General features: G+C 45.0%; 1 protein-coding gene across 3 annotated transcripts in view; it reads left to right on the forward strand.

Moving 5' to 3' along the window:
* Positions 1-17,268, forward strand: part of KDM5B (lysine demethylase 5B) — a 79,265-nt gene that overhangs the window by 59,162 nt on the left and 2,835 nt on the right. For 2 of the 3 annotated variants that reach the window (XM_024130622.3, XM_024130624.3), the window contains 11 exons: positions 2,503-2,684; positions 2,798-2,922; positions 3,822-3,972; positions 4,105-4,219; positions 4,638-4,993; positions 6,309-6,447; positions 8,823-9,002; positions 9,667-9,825; positions 13,391-13,876; positions 15,222-15,333; positions 16,007-16,161. In XM_024130622.3, coding sequence (XP_023986390.1) covers positions 2,503-2,684; positions 2,798-2,922; positions 3,822-3,972; positions 4,105-4,219; positions 4,638-4,993; positions 6,309-6,447; positions 8,823-9,002; positions 9,667-9,825; positions 13,391-13,876; positions 15,222-15,333; positions 16,007-16,161 — 2,160 coding nt within the window. The remainder of the gene's footprint in view (positions 1-2,502; positions 2,685-2,797; positions 2,923-3,821; positions 3,973-4,104; positions 4,220-4,637; positions 4,994-6,308; positions 6,448-8,822; positions 9,003-9,666; positions 9,826-13,390; positions 13,877-15,221; positions 15,334-16,006; positions 16,162-17,268) is intronic. The other variant, XM_024130623.3, reaches the window with a different exon arrangement.

Raw genomic sequence — 17,268 nt, forward strand, 5'->3', positions numbered from 1 at the left:
TTTATGGCAAGGTGTGGGTTGAGATAATTGTTTTTGCACATGGCTGTCTAACTGTTCCAGCACCATTTCTTGAAAAGACTCTTTTTTCCATTGAATTGCCCTGGCACCTTTGTTGAAAATTAATTCACACATGTGTGGAGCGACTTCTGGACTCTGTTCTAGTCTGTTAGTCTATGCATTTATCCTCTTGCTAATACCATATGGTCTTGATTACTGTAACTTTCTAATAAGTCTCGAAATGAGGTAGTGTGAGTCCTCCAACTTTGTTCCTTTTAAAAATTGTTTTGCCAATTTTAGTTCCTTTGCTTTTCCATATAAAGTTTAGAATCAGCTTACTGATTTCTACCAAAAAGCCTGTTGGCATTTTGATTGGAACTGCATTAAACCTATGGATAGTTTGGGGGAGAATTGACATCTTAACAATACTGAGTCTTCCAATCCATGGACATAGTCTATCCCCTCATTTATTTAGGTGTTCTTGATTTCTTTCAGTATTTTGTAGACTGCAGCACACAGATTTTACACATATTTTCTTGGGTTTATAATTAGGTATTTCTTATCTTTTGGTACTATTATGAATGGTACTTTAAAATTTTTTTCGATTTCCAATTGTTTATTGCTAATATTTAAAAATACAGTTGACTTTCCAAAATTGACTCTGTATCCTATCTCCTTGCTAAACCCAGTAGTTCTAGTAGTTTTTTGTAGATTCTTTTGGGACAGTCATATCCACAGATAGTCACATTGATTTTTTTTATTTTTCTTTTATGTGCCTCTTTAGAATGTTGGCTCCCTGGAGCTCACCGTGAACCAACAGCAGTTTACTCACCTTCCTCTGATATTGTACAATTGGGAAAACAATGCCCAGAGGGTTTAAGCGTCTTACCAAGGTCTTTGGAACTCTGAGCACGCATAATTTTTTTCCAGATGTAGAAATTTACAAATTAAAATTGGGTGAACTAATATGATTCATTCTCAGCCAAAATCCATGGAGTTGATCCTTAATCTTACTTTAAACAAAATTTTAGCCATCTCCATCACAAAGTCCTTTATAACGATTAATTCCAGATTAAAACCAAAATTCTTTTGTTAGATTTTCCTTACTTTCCTGATTAGCAGGAAGTGAAATGGTCAAAAGGTTGAAATACAGAATAAAAGAGTAAAACAAAGGAGCCTTGGGCTTCCCTGGTGGCACAGTGGTTGAGAGTCCGCCTGCCGATGCAGGGGACACGGGTTCGTGCCCCGGTCCGGGAAGATCCCACGTGCCGCGGGGTGGCTGGGCCCGTGAGCCGTGGCCGCTGAGCCTGCACATCCGGAGCCTGTGCTCTGCAACGGGAGAGGCCACAACAAAAAAAAAAAAAAAAAAAAAAAAAAAGAACCTTGATGGTTTATAAACTGACTTAATCAGACTCTGGCATTCTCAAGGTTAGATTTGGATCCAGTTCCGGATAAGGAGAGAAAGTGGTACAAGTTTGATTTTTCCATAGCAAAAGGTATATTCTAGAAGGGCTGGATGTCAGGTGGTACAAACTACAGTAGAAACTTCCTGGTTCAAGACCTCATTTATCTTGACAGTATCAATTGGGAAATGCCTTGTTACGATTACAGTCTCTGTTGCACAGACTGTCGAACCTTTTCCAAGAACTTTCCATGTAAGAAGCTAATAGACCACTCAGCGTCTTCACATTGACAATTCCTGCACGATAGTCTTTTTCACCTGCCCCATCTTCTTTCCTTTCATTTATATTTGTTCTTTTTGTGGATTCTCCAGCAACATTACTCTGAAGCCCTGTATAGCATTTCCTCTGTAGTAGAAAGTATATGCATTTCTTTGCTCTTATCTAGACCCAAAATATGGACAAGGCCAATTTGGAGTAGAATAAGCAGCTAATCTCCGTAGTTTTATGGGCCTGTTAATAACTTTTCTCATACTCAGATCAAAATGGCCAAACATAAGGACCTATCGTGTCCAGAAGGGGTTCTCCCCTAGATGGGTGAAATAGATTAACTTGCCCACATTTGCTAGGTCCACACACATTTTTTGAAATTTATTTATTTATTTTTGGCTACGTTGAGTCTTCGTTGCTCCGCGCGGGCTTTTCTCTAGTTGCGGTGAGTGGGGGCTACTCTTCGTTGTAGTGCGTGTACTTCTCGTTACGGTGGCTTCTCTTGTTGCGGAGCACGGGCTCTAGGCGCGCGGGCTTCAGTAGTTGTGGCTCACAGGCTCAGTAGTTGTGGCTCCTGGACTTAGTTGCTCCGCAACACGTGGGATCTTCCCGGACCAGGGACGAACCGGTCGGTGTCCCCCTGCATTGGCAGGCGGATTTTAAACCACTGTGCCACCAGGGAATTCCCCCACACATTTTTAATCACGCACTCTCCACTTCGGTAAGGCTCTTATTTTTTTTTTTTTAATTTAAACTCAACTATTACATGTTTGTCTTGGGGGCTGATGGATTGTATTATCCTTTGGAGATCTCTAAAATACACGCTTTATTCTAGGGAGTAATTGATTCAGAAAGAATGGATTTTGAGCTGTTGCCAGATGATGAGCGTCAGTGTGTAAAATGCAAAACCACATGCTTCATGTCTGCCATCTCCTGTTCTTGTAAACCTGGCCTGCTTGTTTGCCTGCATCACGTAAAGGAGTTATGTTCCTGTCCTCCTTATAAATATAAACTGCGGTGAGTAGGAAGAATGATTTTTTTCTATGGGAAACGCTAAATCCTTAGTATAAAACATCTGATTTCCTCAAAACCCACATATCTCAGAGCTAAGCCTGCTATTCTGTTTCCAGGTATAGATACACTCTGGATGATCTCTACCCCATGATGAATGCACTGAAGCTTCGAGCAGAATCTTACAACGAATGGGCCTTGAATGTGAATGAAGCTTTGGAGGCGAAGATTAATAAGAAGAAAAGTACGTGGTACATAGAAAGTGTGACTTAGTGATTGGCAAATTGGGACTGATTGTAACATAGCCAACTTAAGTTATCAGCAAATGGATTACTTGAAGCAGCCTGACTTAGTCCATCTGTCCAGCCAGGTTTGGAGCTTTAGCAGAGGTTTTAAAGCCAAGAGTGAGTGAGGCAGATGTCCTTACATCAAAGTGAAGTCTTGATATATGAGTTGTGCAGGATCGTGTATTTAACAAACATCGTATTGTTACAAAATAGTCTTTACACCTCTGTCTCAGAAATAAAAGTATTTCACGTTTTATATGGACCTTTAGAAAAGGTTTTTGTTTGTTTTGCTTGTTGTTTTTGAACTAGATCTCAGGACAAAGACAGCATATCATTAAATTAAGAGTCTGTGAAATGCTGGTTTATTACTTCTTAGTTCTAGTCAAAGTCTCTGTCCCTTGTTATTACATTTGAAAGTCACTGCTTCCCTTCACATCTTTTCTTTCAAAGCGCTTTCATTTGCTTTCCTTTATGTAGCTCAGCAGGTGACTCTGCCCTCTCCTGTTTAGGGGCGGGGGCAGGTCACTGTCTCTGAGCCCACCAGTTCCCTGCCAGGTGCAGAGTAAAATGCAGGAGGAAAAGGTGGTTCCAGCCACAAGAAGAACTGCATTTGCTCTGTTTTGACAAGGCAGGGGTTCCTTGTTTCTTAAACATTTCCACATTGAAGGGCAGCGGGCAGCTGTAGACACTTTTTAAAGCATTTCACTCTCAGCCAAAAAAAAAAAAAAAAAAACAGATTTATTAAAGAGGTAAAACATTGCAAATATCCATAGATAAGAACTGATCAAATCAGACCTCCCCCTCTGTATTTCATACATAATGATCTCAGAAAAGGTGATCTTTTCTTTATTCCTAGGCCTTGTCAGCTTTAAGGCTTTGATTGAGGAGTCTGAGATGAAGAAATTCCCGGACAACGATCTTTTACGTCATCTCCGCTTAGTGACACAGGACGCGGAGAAATGTGCCTCTGTCGCCCAGCAGCTGCTTAACGGCAAGAGGCAGACGAGGTGGGCACTCGTGCACGCCCTGGCTTGGGCTCTTCAGCAGCCTGTTGTGGCTGGCTTTCCCCGTGACGTTGGAGTCTGGGGCTGGTGGGGTACCTGCTCTCATGCAGTCTCCTTGTGCCTTTGACTGTCTAGGTATCGATCTGGTGGAGGGAAATCCCACAATCAGTTGACAGTGAATGAGCTCCGACAGTTCGTGAGCCAGCTGCACGCCCTGCCCTGTGTCCTCAGTCAGACGCCACTGCTGAAGGTACCTGGATGGGGAGGTGGGGGTGCCCACCTTCCTGTATTTTGTACACAAGCCCAGTTCACATTGATCAAGTTGTCTTCCCGTGTGGTTTATTTGTACATTTATTTGCAAATGCTTTTAGTAACCCGTTGAGTGGTACGTGTATATAAAGAGATTGTAACAGGGCTGCAGAGGAGAGAGAAGGTTGGAAATTTTTACCTTTCACAGTGACCACCAGCTACTACAGTTGGTATAAGTCTCTCTTAGAGTCACTTGTGCAACTGTCAGTTGGCTTATGTATTACCTTGTTTACCCGTATTGTTGCTAGAATCAAGTGAAATGGCAGAGGGTCATGTTGAATATGCACTGAAGATTCTGAGTTTTCAAGAAGCCAGTTACTGAAAATATTGTTTTGCTGCAACAACCTGTGTTTTTTCAGGGTCTCTTGACTCGTGTAGAAGATTTCCAGCAGCATAGCCAGAAATTGCTCTCTGAGGAGATGCCCAGTGCCGCTGAGCTGCAAGACTTGCTGGACGTCAGCTTTGAATTTGATGTCGAGCTTCCCCAGCTTGCTGAGATGCGTGTCCGGCTGGAGCAGGCCCATTGGCTGGAGGAGGTGCAGCAGGCTTGCCTAGACCCCAGCTCCCTCACCTTAGATGATATGAGACGTCTCATAGACCTGGGCGTGGGTCTGGCCCCGTATTCAGCTGTGGAGAAGGCTATGGCACGGCTTCAGGAATTGCTTACGGTATCAGAGCACTGGGATGACAAAGCCAGGAGTCTCCTCAAGGCCAGGTAAACAAGCACACCCATGCCTCTGCCCGGGCAAGGCTGGCACTGCGTCGGTCCCGGAGCACAGCGCGTGGGGAGTGGGGCGGGACGCGGGCACAGTAGCTGAGCTGTGTGTGCGGAAATAGCTGAGATGTTCGGAGCTGCTTTGGAGCTTGGGCGCAAAAGAATATTAATTTCTTGCCTTGCTTAACCGATTGTGAAATGAATGGTTCAAATGGAAATACCTTTTCTAGAGTTGGTTTAATGAAATTTCCCTGGACCTCGAGGATAACATCTTTGAGAGAAGAAAACATTTACAAATAAGTGGAACTGTTTAAACCCACAGTTAATGAAAAAGATCCCAAGGAGTCTTAAAGAGAAACATCTGAGAGTCAGTGTGCACTGTCTTTAAGATGAAGATGGTGCCGTAATTCTCCACATTAGTGCTGTTGCTTTGTGACCTTATCTGTACTCGAGAGACGGGTTGGACTCAAGCTAACCATCCGAGGGGAGAAGATGATTCCCTCCCTAATCTTGCTTTCTGTCTGACAGATCTTTACTATTCCAACTGACAGCATAAAGTACAAGAAATACCTAGGTTCCAGACATTATTTTGTAATCCTAAAATGGTGGTCATTGAGCAGAGAGGACAAAAGTTTTGGGTTCTGTGCTTTTGGTATGTTGATATCCTGGAGATTTTTAATTTTCTTAGTGAAGCTGTATGAGTCTTGATAGCGTATCTAGTTTAACATAGCATAACTTAATCCCTAAGTTATCTTTTGCAAGTGGAAGTTTATGGTTATTCCAACATCAAATCAGAAATAAGTAGAACTTAAATGTTTCACTGAGTTACTTGCGTAAGTCTTATGCAACCATTTGAAAACAGATAATTTGATATCTAGTAGTTATTTGCCATTTGAAAAAAGTTATTTGCTCTTCTGAATTTCCTTTGAAGTGATTTTTCTTTTTTGTGGCAAGCGGGGGCTATTCTTCGTTGCGGTGCGCGGGCTTCTCATTGCAGTGGCTTCTCTTGTTGCAAAGCATGGGCTCTAGGCGCACGGGCTTCCGTAGCTGTGGCGTGCAGGCTCAGTAGTTGTGGCTTGTGGGCTCTAGAGCACAGGCTCAGTAGTTGTGGCACAGGGGCTTTGTTGCTCCGCAGCATGTGGGATCTTCCCAGACCAGGGATCGAACACATGTCCCCTGCATTGGCAGGTGGATTCTTAACCACTGTGCCACCAGGGAAGTCCCTGAAGTGATTTTCCTATTTTCTCTGGTAACTAAACCACGAGAAAACTGATCCACAATGTAAAAGCTGAGTAGTGTCATTTTGCTTTTGTAGGCCTCGGCATTCGTTGAACAGCCTTGCTACGGTGGTTAAGGAGATCGAGGAGATCCCCGCGTACCTGCCCAATGGTGCGGCTCTGAAAGACTCTGTGCAGAGAGCCAGAGACTGGCTTCAGGACGTAGAGGCCCTGCAGGTGGGTTTACAAAATGTCCCGTGTGTGTAAGGGCGTCTATAAAGAGCAGTAATGTAAACACTTGCAAAGGGGAATATGTTGGATCTCACTGCACAGGTTCACTGTTTGGGTTGGCCAGATTACTGATTCTCTTCAACCTTGTGTAGATGCACTTACCCACCCCACCTACTGTCCTGACTAGTTGGCTCAGTATTTAAAGCTTAGGTAATTTAACCAACCTTTTCTGGGAGCTTGGGACCCTCCCATAACAGACTTAATTACTTGGTTGGGGTTGAAGAAAAAGAGCTAAAAATGAAGCTGTGAGAGAAGCTCAGTTTCTAACGTCTGACAGGTATGGCTGTCTCTTGCTGGCTTGCCAACTACTTGGAGTTTACATAATGAAGGGTAAGCAGATTCAGTGAGTCTCGATACGTGATTACATGGCCAGACTAGGCCCGCAGGCCCAGGACTTTCACCAAGTAGTGACTTAAATGTGCTCCATACCTACAAAAGCAGTGAGATTAGCACGTTCTAAAGTAACTGTCCAAAGTAATCAGCACTGAGTGTCTGTGTCCCTGTGCTAGATGTTATACTTGCTAAGACTTACCTATAAGTTAAAATAGAAAATTAAATTCACTTGTAACATTATTAAGGTATAGACAGAATATATTCTTTGTTTTTGCCAATTTTCAGCTGGATAACTTCATTTGAAAAGTAGTTGGTAAGAGTGTCTTCCTTTTTCTCTCTGACGATCATAAACCAGTGGGTCTTACGGGCCTATTGAGAAAAAAGATCTTTGAATTATTTAATGGGATAGGTTTTTAAAATTTTAATTTACATTGTTCTTGAGGCTCAAGTTCTGTTTTGTTGAAGCCATCAGATTCTAGGAATAAAATACCATCTGGTCTTCTGAATACGTAATTTTAAGTGGTGCTAATTAACCAGTTGCTAATGAGAAATGCTAAACAGGACAGTTTTAGCCACGTGTTTTCAACAAAACATCTGGACATCTATTCTTGTTAATAGGGAAGAGAAGATACATTGTTTGATAAATATTACATAATTAAGGGGTGACCCCAGCCCGCCAAAGAAAAAACCAAGGAAAGTGTTTGCTGTGTACATAAACTTCCCCAGTGAGGTTTTTTTTGTTGTTTTTTTTTCTTTTTGCGGTACGCGGGCCTCTCACTGTTGTGGCCCCTCCCTTTGCGGAGCACAGGCTCCGGACGTGCAGGCTCAGCGGCCACGGCTCACGGGCCCAGCCGCTCCGCGGCACGCGGGATCCTCCCGGACCGGGGCACGAACCCGCGTCCCCTGCATCGGCAGGCGGACTCTCAACCCCTGCGCCACCAGGGAAGCCCCCCCAGTGAGGTTTTTGAGGCAGGCTCTTGTCTCTGATTGTTGGAACTGTAGTGGCTATAGTCATGGTCCCCCCTTTCAGTCATGGTTGCTGGCAGCCAGAAGGTGAGGTCATGACGATGAGGAGAGGTGAGTGTATGAACTCAGAAGCAAGGACACATGTCTGGGTGGGTTTGCTCCGTTCGCGTGCTGTAATGTATGTACTACTTAGTACTGTGTTTGCAACGATGTCCATAAGGACAAAAAGCAAGTTTTGCTCCATTCCTGAAATAATAGCCTGGCCTTTCCTTGCGTCATATATTTAAGGACTAGTAGAGAGGTGTGACCAACAGCAAGGAAGCTCTTCGTGTTTAGTGGATTATTTATTTTAAAATGTCATCCAGTATTCTGCTGTTCACTTCAGGGAGTGCTCCATATGTTTCTAAATGGAGTATCATAGGCATAGCATATAATTTGTGAGTCACCTTTTTTATGCATTCAGCAGAATACCTATGCCCTTACAGTTTCAATCCTGGGAGAATAAGTAGAAGGCCCCCAGATGATTCTTAATGAATAATAAAATTGGAGAGCCAGTGGGCTTTCACAACTCATTTTGGTTTCCTGAATAATCTATACGGAGTTACTATAATTCATCATTGGTGAGTGAATTGGAGTAAAATATTTGTTTTGTTGCTTTTATTTCTCTAAGTCAGTATGGAAATCCTTTGAGTTATTACAAATTTACATTTCTGCTGAATTTTTTTCAAACCATCCATAGGGACCAAAATGACAAGTGAATTGACCAGGGCGTAAACAGCCTGAACAAAGGGACCACAGTATATGCCAGGTCCAAAGTTGTATCCATGGGCCCAGCACAAAGTAGGTTCTTACTTGTCACGTGGAAGAGCGCACACTGCTCCCCTCCTCCACCGTCAGCCAGCCGGCAGGTTCTGTCAGCATCCGTCCGTGAATTTAATATGTTGAAATCATGGGGTAGGCCCGGTCCGAATGGTACTTTTCCCACTTACATAGAAGTTTTTTTTTCCCCCTTGATATATTAGGCTGGAGGACGTGTGCCGGTGTTAGACACACTGATAGAACTTGTTACACGAGGCCGATCTATCCCGGTGCATCTGAATTCTTTACCGAGACTGGAGTCACTAGTAGCTGAGGTTCACGTTTGGAAAGAATGTGCTGCTAATACATTCCTGACTGATAATTCGTCCTATTCTCTCTTGGAGGTAAGTTTGCAGTTAGCCCACCTACAAGACCTTGGGTCCCCTAGCCTGGCAAAACATGTAGTCCCTCACACACAGAGGTGGCGTCACTGACTGATCTATGCTGTAGGAGTTATTTTTCTCAGTGGAGCCAGGGAGATTCTTCTAAGTTTCTACTGAAAGTTTCAATAGAAACTTAGAAGAATCTTGAAATGTTTTCTGCATATGTTTAGGGAGAGCATTCACTGTCTAAGGAAGAAATTTTCCTCCTTGAAGTTCCTCAGTTTGTTGAAATTGGACGTTTAACCTTGGCCATGCTTCACCACTTGCTTTTAAGAAGCTCAATAAAAGATCTCATTCACTTCTCAAAGTGCTGTAGTTGCACTTGTGTTTTTTTGTAAGCTGATGCTGGTCACACATTATGACTGGAATCGTTCTGTATCACATTTTTTTACTTACTGTTTGATTGAATCTGGAATCAAAGTCTGTCTTTTTGTGAGATTTCCTTCTTTCTTTCCTCCCTCTCTTCCTTCCTTTGTAGAAGAGAGTTTCTGGCTTCAGGGAGGCATGTTACACAGAAAATACTAAGAAACTCACATCCTTCCCACTCCTTAGGCTTTTATTCGGGGACTTGCTAATGCTTCATCTGAAATCCGTTTTACCAGCGGTTGTGCTTTGTCCACATTAGGTGCTATGTCCTCGATGTGATATTGGCCTTTTGGGATTGAAGAGGAAGCAGAGAAAGTTAAAGGAGCCCTTGCCAAGTGGCAAGAAGAGAAGCCCCAGAGTAGAGAGTCTGAGTGACCTGGAGAGAGCTCTGACTGAAAGCAGAGAGACTGCTTCAGCTGTACGTACTGGGGTTTTTCCTCCTCTTTTCTCCATGGGGGAGGATAATTTCTAACGCTTCTCTTACTGGTCATATTGGGAAGGCAAGTAGAAGAATAACTTTAAAAGTAGTCTGTTTTACCAAAACGACTTTGGGAGAATTGTCATTTGTAAAAGTTTTGAATGGAAGGTGCATGGAGGTGCAGAGGATTCAGGGAAGGCCTCCCAGATTCAGAAACAGTCTTTCCAGTGCCCGAGGCTTGGTCCAGGGATGCAGACCCAGGACACCCAGGCTAACGGATATGTGAACTGCAATGCCAACTTACTAGTTTACAACACGAAATACACTTAAAAGGGTACTGGATACTTTTTTTGAGTCTGACCTGCATTTAGCGTAAGCCCTGTTGATTCAAAGATTGTATCAGCTTCAGGAAGATGAAGCAGTATCTAGCTAATGTTTAGTGAGCAGAGTATCAGAACAAAAGAAGATAGCTATGTGATCTGGATGCTTTTTGAAAATTAAAAAAAAAAATTTTTTTTAATTGAGCTATAGGTGACCTGTAATATTATATTAGTTTCAGGTGTATAGTACAGTGGTTCAGTATATGTATGTATTGCAGAATGAGCACTGTAAATCTAGTTAATATCCGTCACTACACGTGGTTACAATCTTTTTTTCTTGTGATGAGAACTTTTAAGATCTACTCTCTTGGCAACTTTCAAATATGAAACGTAGTATTAATGACTATAGTCATACCATGCTGTACATCACATCCTCAGGGCTTATTTTGACCTTTTGATCCTCTTCACCCATCTCCCCCACCAGTTGCCTCTGGCAACTGCCAGTCTGTTCTCTGTATCTGTGGGGTTCTTTTTGTTTTGTTTTGTTTTGTTTTTGTAGATTCCACATATAAGTGAGATCATGCAGTACTTGTCTTTCTCTGACTTATTTCACTTAGCATGATGGTCTCAAAGTTCATCCATGTTCTTGCAAATGGCAGGATTTTCTTCTTTGCTATGGCTGATAATATTCCGTTGTATATACGTACCACATTTTCTTTATCCATTCATCCATCAGTGGACATGTAGGTTGTTTCCGTATCTTGGCTATTGTGAATAATGCTGCACTGGACATGGCGGTACAGATAATCTTTTCAAGTTAGTGTTTTCGTTGCCTTTAGATGTATCCCCAGAAGTGGAGTTGCTGGGTCATATGGTAGTTCTGTTTTTAGTTTTTAAGGACCCTCCGTACTGTCTTCCACAGTGGCTGCGCCAGTTTACATTCCCACCAATAGTGCACGAGGGTTCCCTTGTTTCCACATCCTGGCTAGCGCTTGTTATTTCTTGTCTTTTTGATGACAGTCATTTTAACAGATGTGAGGTGATAATCTCAATGTGGTTTTGATTTGCATTTCCTTGATGATTAGTTATGTTGAGCATCTTATCACGTACCTGTTGTCCATCTGTGTCTATCTGCTTTGGAAAAATGTCTGCTGGCTCCTCTGCCCATTTTAATTGGATTTTTGGTTTTGGTAGTGGTGATGGTGTTTTGTTTGTTTGTTTGTGCTATTGAGTTGTATGAGTTCTTCATTGATTTGGGGTATTAATCCCTATCAAATTATAATTTGCCAATGTTTCTACCATTCTGTGAGTTGTCTTTTCATTTTGTTGATGATTTCCTTCCCTGTGCAGAAGCTTTTTGGTTTGATGAAGTCACACTTTCAGGATGGTTTTGAAGGCACAAAGCCTTGTCCATTCCAGAGCAGGAACGTACCTGCTACTGGGCCTGGGCTCATCCTTGGTCCAGGCACCTTCTTTCTGGTCCGATCCTTCGTAGGTGCCTGACCTCTCTTGTGATTGACATGGAATTGCCCTGATGTGTTTGTGTATTTTGACACAGACTTTCTTTGGCATGTTTGTCCCTTACTTCAGGCTCTAATCAGATGCGGCTGCCTGAGCATAATTCTGGTGTTTTCAAGGTGCTACTTTCCACCGTTACGTGGTTCGTTTTTGTAAAGACACTGTTTGTCTTGAGCTTTGCTTGTCTAGTCTTGCTGATCTAGTCTGTGAACCTTTGTACACTACCTGTTGATCACTTTGTGATCGTATAACCCGTATATGCTGCCTGTACATTGTTTTTAGCTAGAGAAATAAGTAGGTTTCTTAAAAATACCAAAGGTTTGTTAGGTGGTTAACTTCTAGATCTGTTTCTTCCCTAATCCATCATTCATACATTTTCTTCTCTCATCCAGAAGAGTCGATCTGGCCTTAGGACTCAGCTTCCTCTTCTGGTGAATCGGGATGGATCTGGTGGTGGCTGGATCTGATCATCGAGAATGGTTTAACTATGACAAATTAACATGTTAAGGACTTACTTATAGGAATAGACTTGGGAAAGGAATGGTTCCTGCAGCCTGTAGTTTTTATTTCTAGAGGGGAAGGCTCAGTTTTAAAGGCCTATGTTTACCCCCTGTTGCTCTGTATTTCTCCCTCAGTGAAGTATTAGGATTTTGGTGGTCCAGCCTCCTGCTCTGGAAGATGGATGTGTTATGTTCGAGGGGGTAGTGACTAACTCTGACATAGCTAGTGATTTGAATTGGTCACCCTTAGGCAGCTTTTACTTCATGGTGCGAGGTGAATAAATCTGTAATGCCTGGACTGGTTTATGTAGTGGGTGCCTGGTCTGTTCACGTAGAAGTCCCATGTATGGACAGCTTGTACATACTGGTCAGAAATATGTTCAGTGTCACTTCAGCTTTTTGTTTTGAAGCTGATTATGTTTGTGTTTTCAAGTCGCTTACACATATTAACTGAACTCTCAGAACTTTGCTGAGACATGGCTCTCGTTTTAATAGAGAGAAAAGACTTTATAATGAGTATACTTGCCACTTTCTGCAGAAAAGCAGCTTGCTTTTGTCTCTGCCCTAAGGATCTTACAGTGTGTGAGTGTGTGTTGTGTGTGTGTGTGTGTGTGTGTGTGTGTGTGTGTGTGTGTGTGTGTGTGTAAGGGAAGTCTGGTGAAGTGGTTCTGTTTGATTCTTTCGTGAGGGACCCAGCTTCACTACGCACAGTTCCGGTGTCCAGCACACATGTAAGGCCTAATGATAAAGGCAGTAAGAGACAGGTTACTACGGCTGTTTAGCAGACTTTCTCATCTAAAGTGCCTTTCTGGAAGCACTCAAAAGCTAGTGGATCTGAAAACAAATCGAAAACCTCAGAAATTAGTACACCTAGGCTGTGAAAAGCCTGTATCTTTCAAGAGAGGTACATTTTCTAAGAGGGAAATGTGTGAGGAAGTTGGACTTCGAAGAATGGTGTGTGTCAGGGAGCTGCTCACACTGAGGGTTTGCTGAGTGCCAGTCAGAGCGTCTGTCACACAGCCCATGTCATCGTCGTGGCGGCCCTGTTAACTGACTCTACTTTATACATGTGGAAGTTCAGCCACAGTGGGATGTTGTTGCCCACGTGACTTAGTGAGGCAGGCAGAGTCTACTCTGGAGCCCGGTGTTCTTAGTCACCAGGACCCTAGTTTTAGGAGAAGGCCGAGTTCTCTGTGACATTGTCCCTGATTGTTATCTCCTTTCTAGATGGCAACGCTTGGGGAAGCCCGCTTACGAGAAATGGAAGCCTTGCAGTCTCTCAGACAAGCCAATGAGGGGAAATTGCTGTCGCCAGTCCAGGATGTGGAGATGAAGGTCTGCCTGTGTCAGAAGGCCCCAGCTGCCCCCATGATCCAGTGTGAACTCTGCAGGGATGCTTTCCACACCGGCTGTGTGGCGGTACCCAGTATTACGCAGGGCCCCCGGATCTGGCTGTGTCCCCATTGTCGGAGGTCAGAGAAACCTCCATTAGAGAAAATTCTGCCCCTGCTGGCCTCCCTCCAGCGTATCCGAGTTCGCCTTCCCGAGGGAGATGCGCTGCGGTATATGATTGAAAGAACCGTGAACTGGCAGCACAGAGCCCGACAGCTGCTCTCGTCAGGTAACCTCCAGTCCATGCAGGAGCGAGCGGGCTCAGGACTGTTATGTGGAAGATGGCAGGCCGCAGCAGGACAGGCGCCAGAGACAAGCAAGGTGAGCCGGAACTCTCCTTCGCTCGTTACCGGACTCAGCTCTGTACCTTCTTCCGGAGCGGGTAGCTCTGGTGGTGCCGCCGGTACCAGCACCCGCTTTACCTTCGAGGGTTGTGCGTACCTGCCGTGTTGCCTCCTCTGCTCCTGATAGCCGGGCACGCTTCCTGTGGAGCAGATCTCACCTCTTCATGTGCACATGTGATTCTTCCATTTATGTGTATGAACCAGATGTACTTTTAATATTCATGTGTTTTAAAATTCTTTGCTTGGCTGTTTTCTTCCTGCTTCCTCTCGTGTAAGTCACCGAGGAGAAAGGGAAAGTGCCTCCTCCTGTCTCTTGTTGCCTTTTGAGGAAGAAGAGGTTTTGAGGTGTCTTGAGTGTTAGTAAGGTGCTTCAGAGCAGAGGCGGTGGGTTTCATACCATCTGTGGTCTTTCTGCCAAAGCCAGATTCCCCTGAGCATCGCTGGGACGGCCGGGCTTCTGTCTTCTTCCGTGGGAGACAAGGAGTGCGGCCAGGCAGGCAGTACTCAGGCCTCTCACAACGTTAACCTGGTGACTTCCAAGTCTGGTAGGTTCTCTTGCAGTTACTACGCGTCCCTTGTGCTGCGCCAGCAGAGATGAGTGAAGTGTAGGAGTTGAAGGTCATACAGATTAGAGACGAGGACAGAAGATTGGTCTCTGTTGTATTTGTTTCCTTGTCTTTTTAATTTCTCCCCAGGCTTCTGAAATACAGTGCCTGGCGCTTAGCAAATGATGTGTTACATTTTTGTCTCATAGTTGAGCTGTGGGTATTTGGGCAGCCTACATTGGAGACATTTGTGTTCCTCACACACGATGTGCTAGGAGTTCACCTATGTCAATAAAAGGGAAAGACACAGCTGTTATTTACTTACTAATTTGTGGTCAAAGGACTGTTTCTCCTAGCTCCTCTAATAAGCTCTGGTGAAGGTAGGGACGGGGATGTGAATGCTATCTGGCAGTTCCTCAGTTGGTTTACCCAGAGGGGGTACATGTCTGTGTCAGTCGGGTTATAATCTTCAGAAGGAGAATTACCTAGAGATTAAAAGGCTGTGTGATCTGTTTCCACACAGAGAAAATGACTTATTTCCCAGTGGTGCTCTTCACCTCTGCAGTCAGTCCAGGTACGACGAGGAAGACCAGAGGCTTGGTGGATATGAGTTGGTTTGGCCAGATCTGAGATGCCAGGAGACTTCTTTCAGTTTGGGAAAATCAAGTCTTTCTCTTTGCTAGTTGCTGCCTGATAACCCAAGCTACTTCCCTTGGGCTGGTGGGAGTAGCTTTAACCCTGGAGAAGCCTCACTGTGCAATGTTTTCCTTCCGTCAGCTATCTCAGCCTCCTGGCTCCACGTCCTTTTCCTTGCCCGATGACTGGGACAACAGAACCTCATATTTACACTCTCCCTTCTCTACTGGACGGAGCTGTATCCCCCTCCATGGTCTGTATTTATTATTATCATCACCATTATTATTGTTATGATTTTGAGGGCCGAATAGTAAAAAGTGATCGTGCAGTAGGTTTTTGTTGCAGAGAAACCAGGAACCATTAAAAAGGATTTTATCCTCATATGTAGGATATGGATTACTATGTATTTGCAAGGTAGGAGAAGAATCGTAGTTAAAGGCTCATAAATGCAAAAGAAACAGAAAGGAAGTCTTTATATCCGTTGCTTTCAGGGATGAAAGGGTTCGTCCCACGCCAACTGATAATTAAGCACCAAGCATTGTGGCCATCAGATGCTAAGTCATGGGTTCCCTTGTTGCTTCATTACTTAGGAGACTTGAGGGGGCTCTAGATACCCTGCCTCCTTCCTCGTCCTCCCCTGAGGGCGACTCTCCCCCACGAGCTCTGCCTGGAACCCTGGGCCCACTCACAGTGCCCAGGCCCTGGCTCTTCTGTGCTTCTGTGAAGGCAGAGGTATCTCCCTCCTGCTTGTCCAGGAGTCCTCCTTGTCATCGATGGCCTTACACAGTCCAGCCTGGGCTGGTACGCTGTGGCTCTGGGCCTGTGGAGTGAACCTCACTTGAAGGGGAGGGTGGTAATGGGAGTGGTGGTCTTCCTCCACTCATGTCGCAGGTGGGGTCACCGTGATCTGGTCTGGTCTCCGACAGGTCTAAGCCCAGAAGTGAGTGAGCTCTTGATGGAGGCCCAGCTGCTCCAGGTGTCCCTTCCCGAAATTCAGGAGCTCTACCAGACGCTACTCGCAAAGCCGAGCCCTGCGCAGCAAGCTGACCGCGGCTCTCCAGTGAGACCCAGCAGCGAGAAGGTGGGCGTCGGGGTGGGGGCGGCAGCGTGCTTCGGCGCGTCATCGCCCGTCGGCAGCTCGGGCCCGAGGTGCCGGCTTTGGTCCGGGGCAGGACGCAGACCACCTACCGCACGGCCCCGTCCCGGCGGCGGTCGCCGAGCACTTAGGGCTCACAGCCTGGGTTTTGATACCGGTGTTTAAGCCACGGTGTGAAGTCGTTGTTTCTTTTTAGCAAGGTGTGCTTCTCATCGTTGCCGTGTGATGATGGCTGGGAGCAGGGTTATCTCTCTTCAGTAAGAGAGTTACTGTAGAGATGAAAATGTAATTCCAGCTGGAAAGGCCTTTGGGATAAAGCCTTCATTCTTGGAGTCAACATGTAACAAATGCTGTAACTCTTCTAAACCAAACCCTACAGCTGGTGCGAGGACCAGGTGACTAGACCAAGGGGACCCTTTCTCGGTTTGTCTTTTGGGTATTTTTTGGCCACACCGCACGGCATGCGGGATCTTGCGTTCTCCGACTGGGGATTGAACCCGTGCCCCCTGCAGGGGAAGCAAGGAGTCGTAACCGCTGCACCGTCAGGGAGGTCCCAAGGGTGCCCGTTTTGAGTGCTGGCCGATTTGAAGGGGATAACTAATCATGTCCCGTGTCTTAGCGGCGTAAGATGCTGCTGCTGCTTCCTGTGAGTGAACCTGCTGACCTGTAACATTTAAGGCCCCTGAGAATGTAGTCAGATAGGGAGGAATCTCGCTGTAACCAGCATGAGGGCAGACGCTGGCATCTAGGGTTTGTTTTTCATTATGACACCAAATAGTGTAGCGCTGTTACCAGCTGCGTTCAGATTAGCGCACCTTCCTCCTGTAAGGGGTGGAGATGTCCATAGCCTTGGTTCCTTAGCTGTCTGTGGGTTAACAGCTGGATAGAAACTGCGGGCGTCAGGCACTTCCTCGTGGGTTTGGCCAAAAGAACGTGGCATCTCCCATCTCCCGGAGCTGGTTGGCTCATTTGAAACGAATTGTGTCTGTGACATTTCTGTTTTCCAGTGTTGCTCTGGTAGACTAAACAGTGAAGCCAGGCGGTCCTTTAGGACGTGAAGGCGGGGGGGGGGCGCGGCACGCGTCGGTGTCG

This window comes from Physeter macrocephalus, chromosome 4, assembly GCF_002837175.3.
Source record: "Physeter macrocephalus isolate SW-GA chromosome 4, ASM283717v5, whole genome shotgun sequence".
Lineage (NCBI taxonomy): Eukaryota > Metazoa > Chordata > Mammalia > Artiodactyla > Physeteridae > Physeter > Physeter macrocephalus.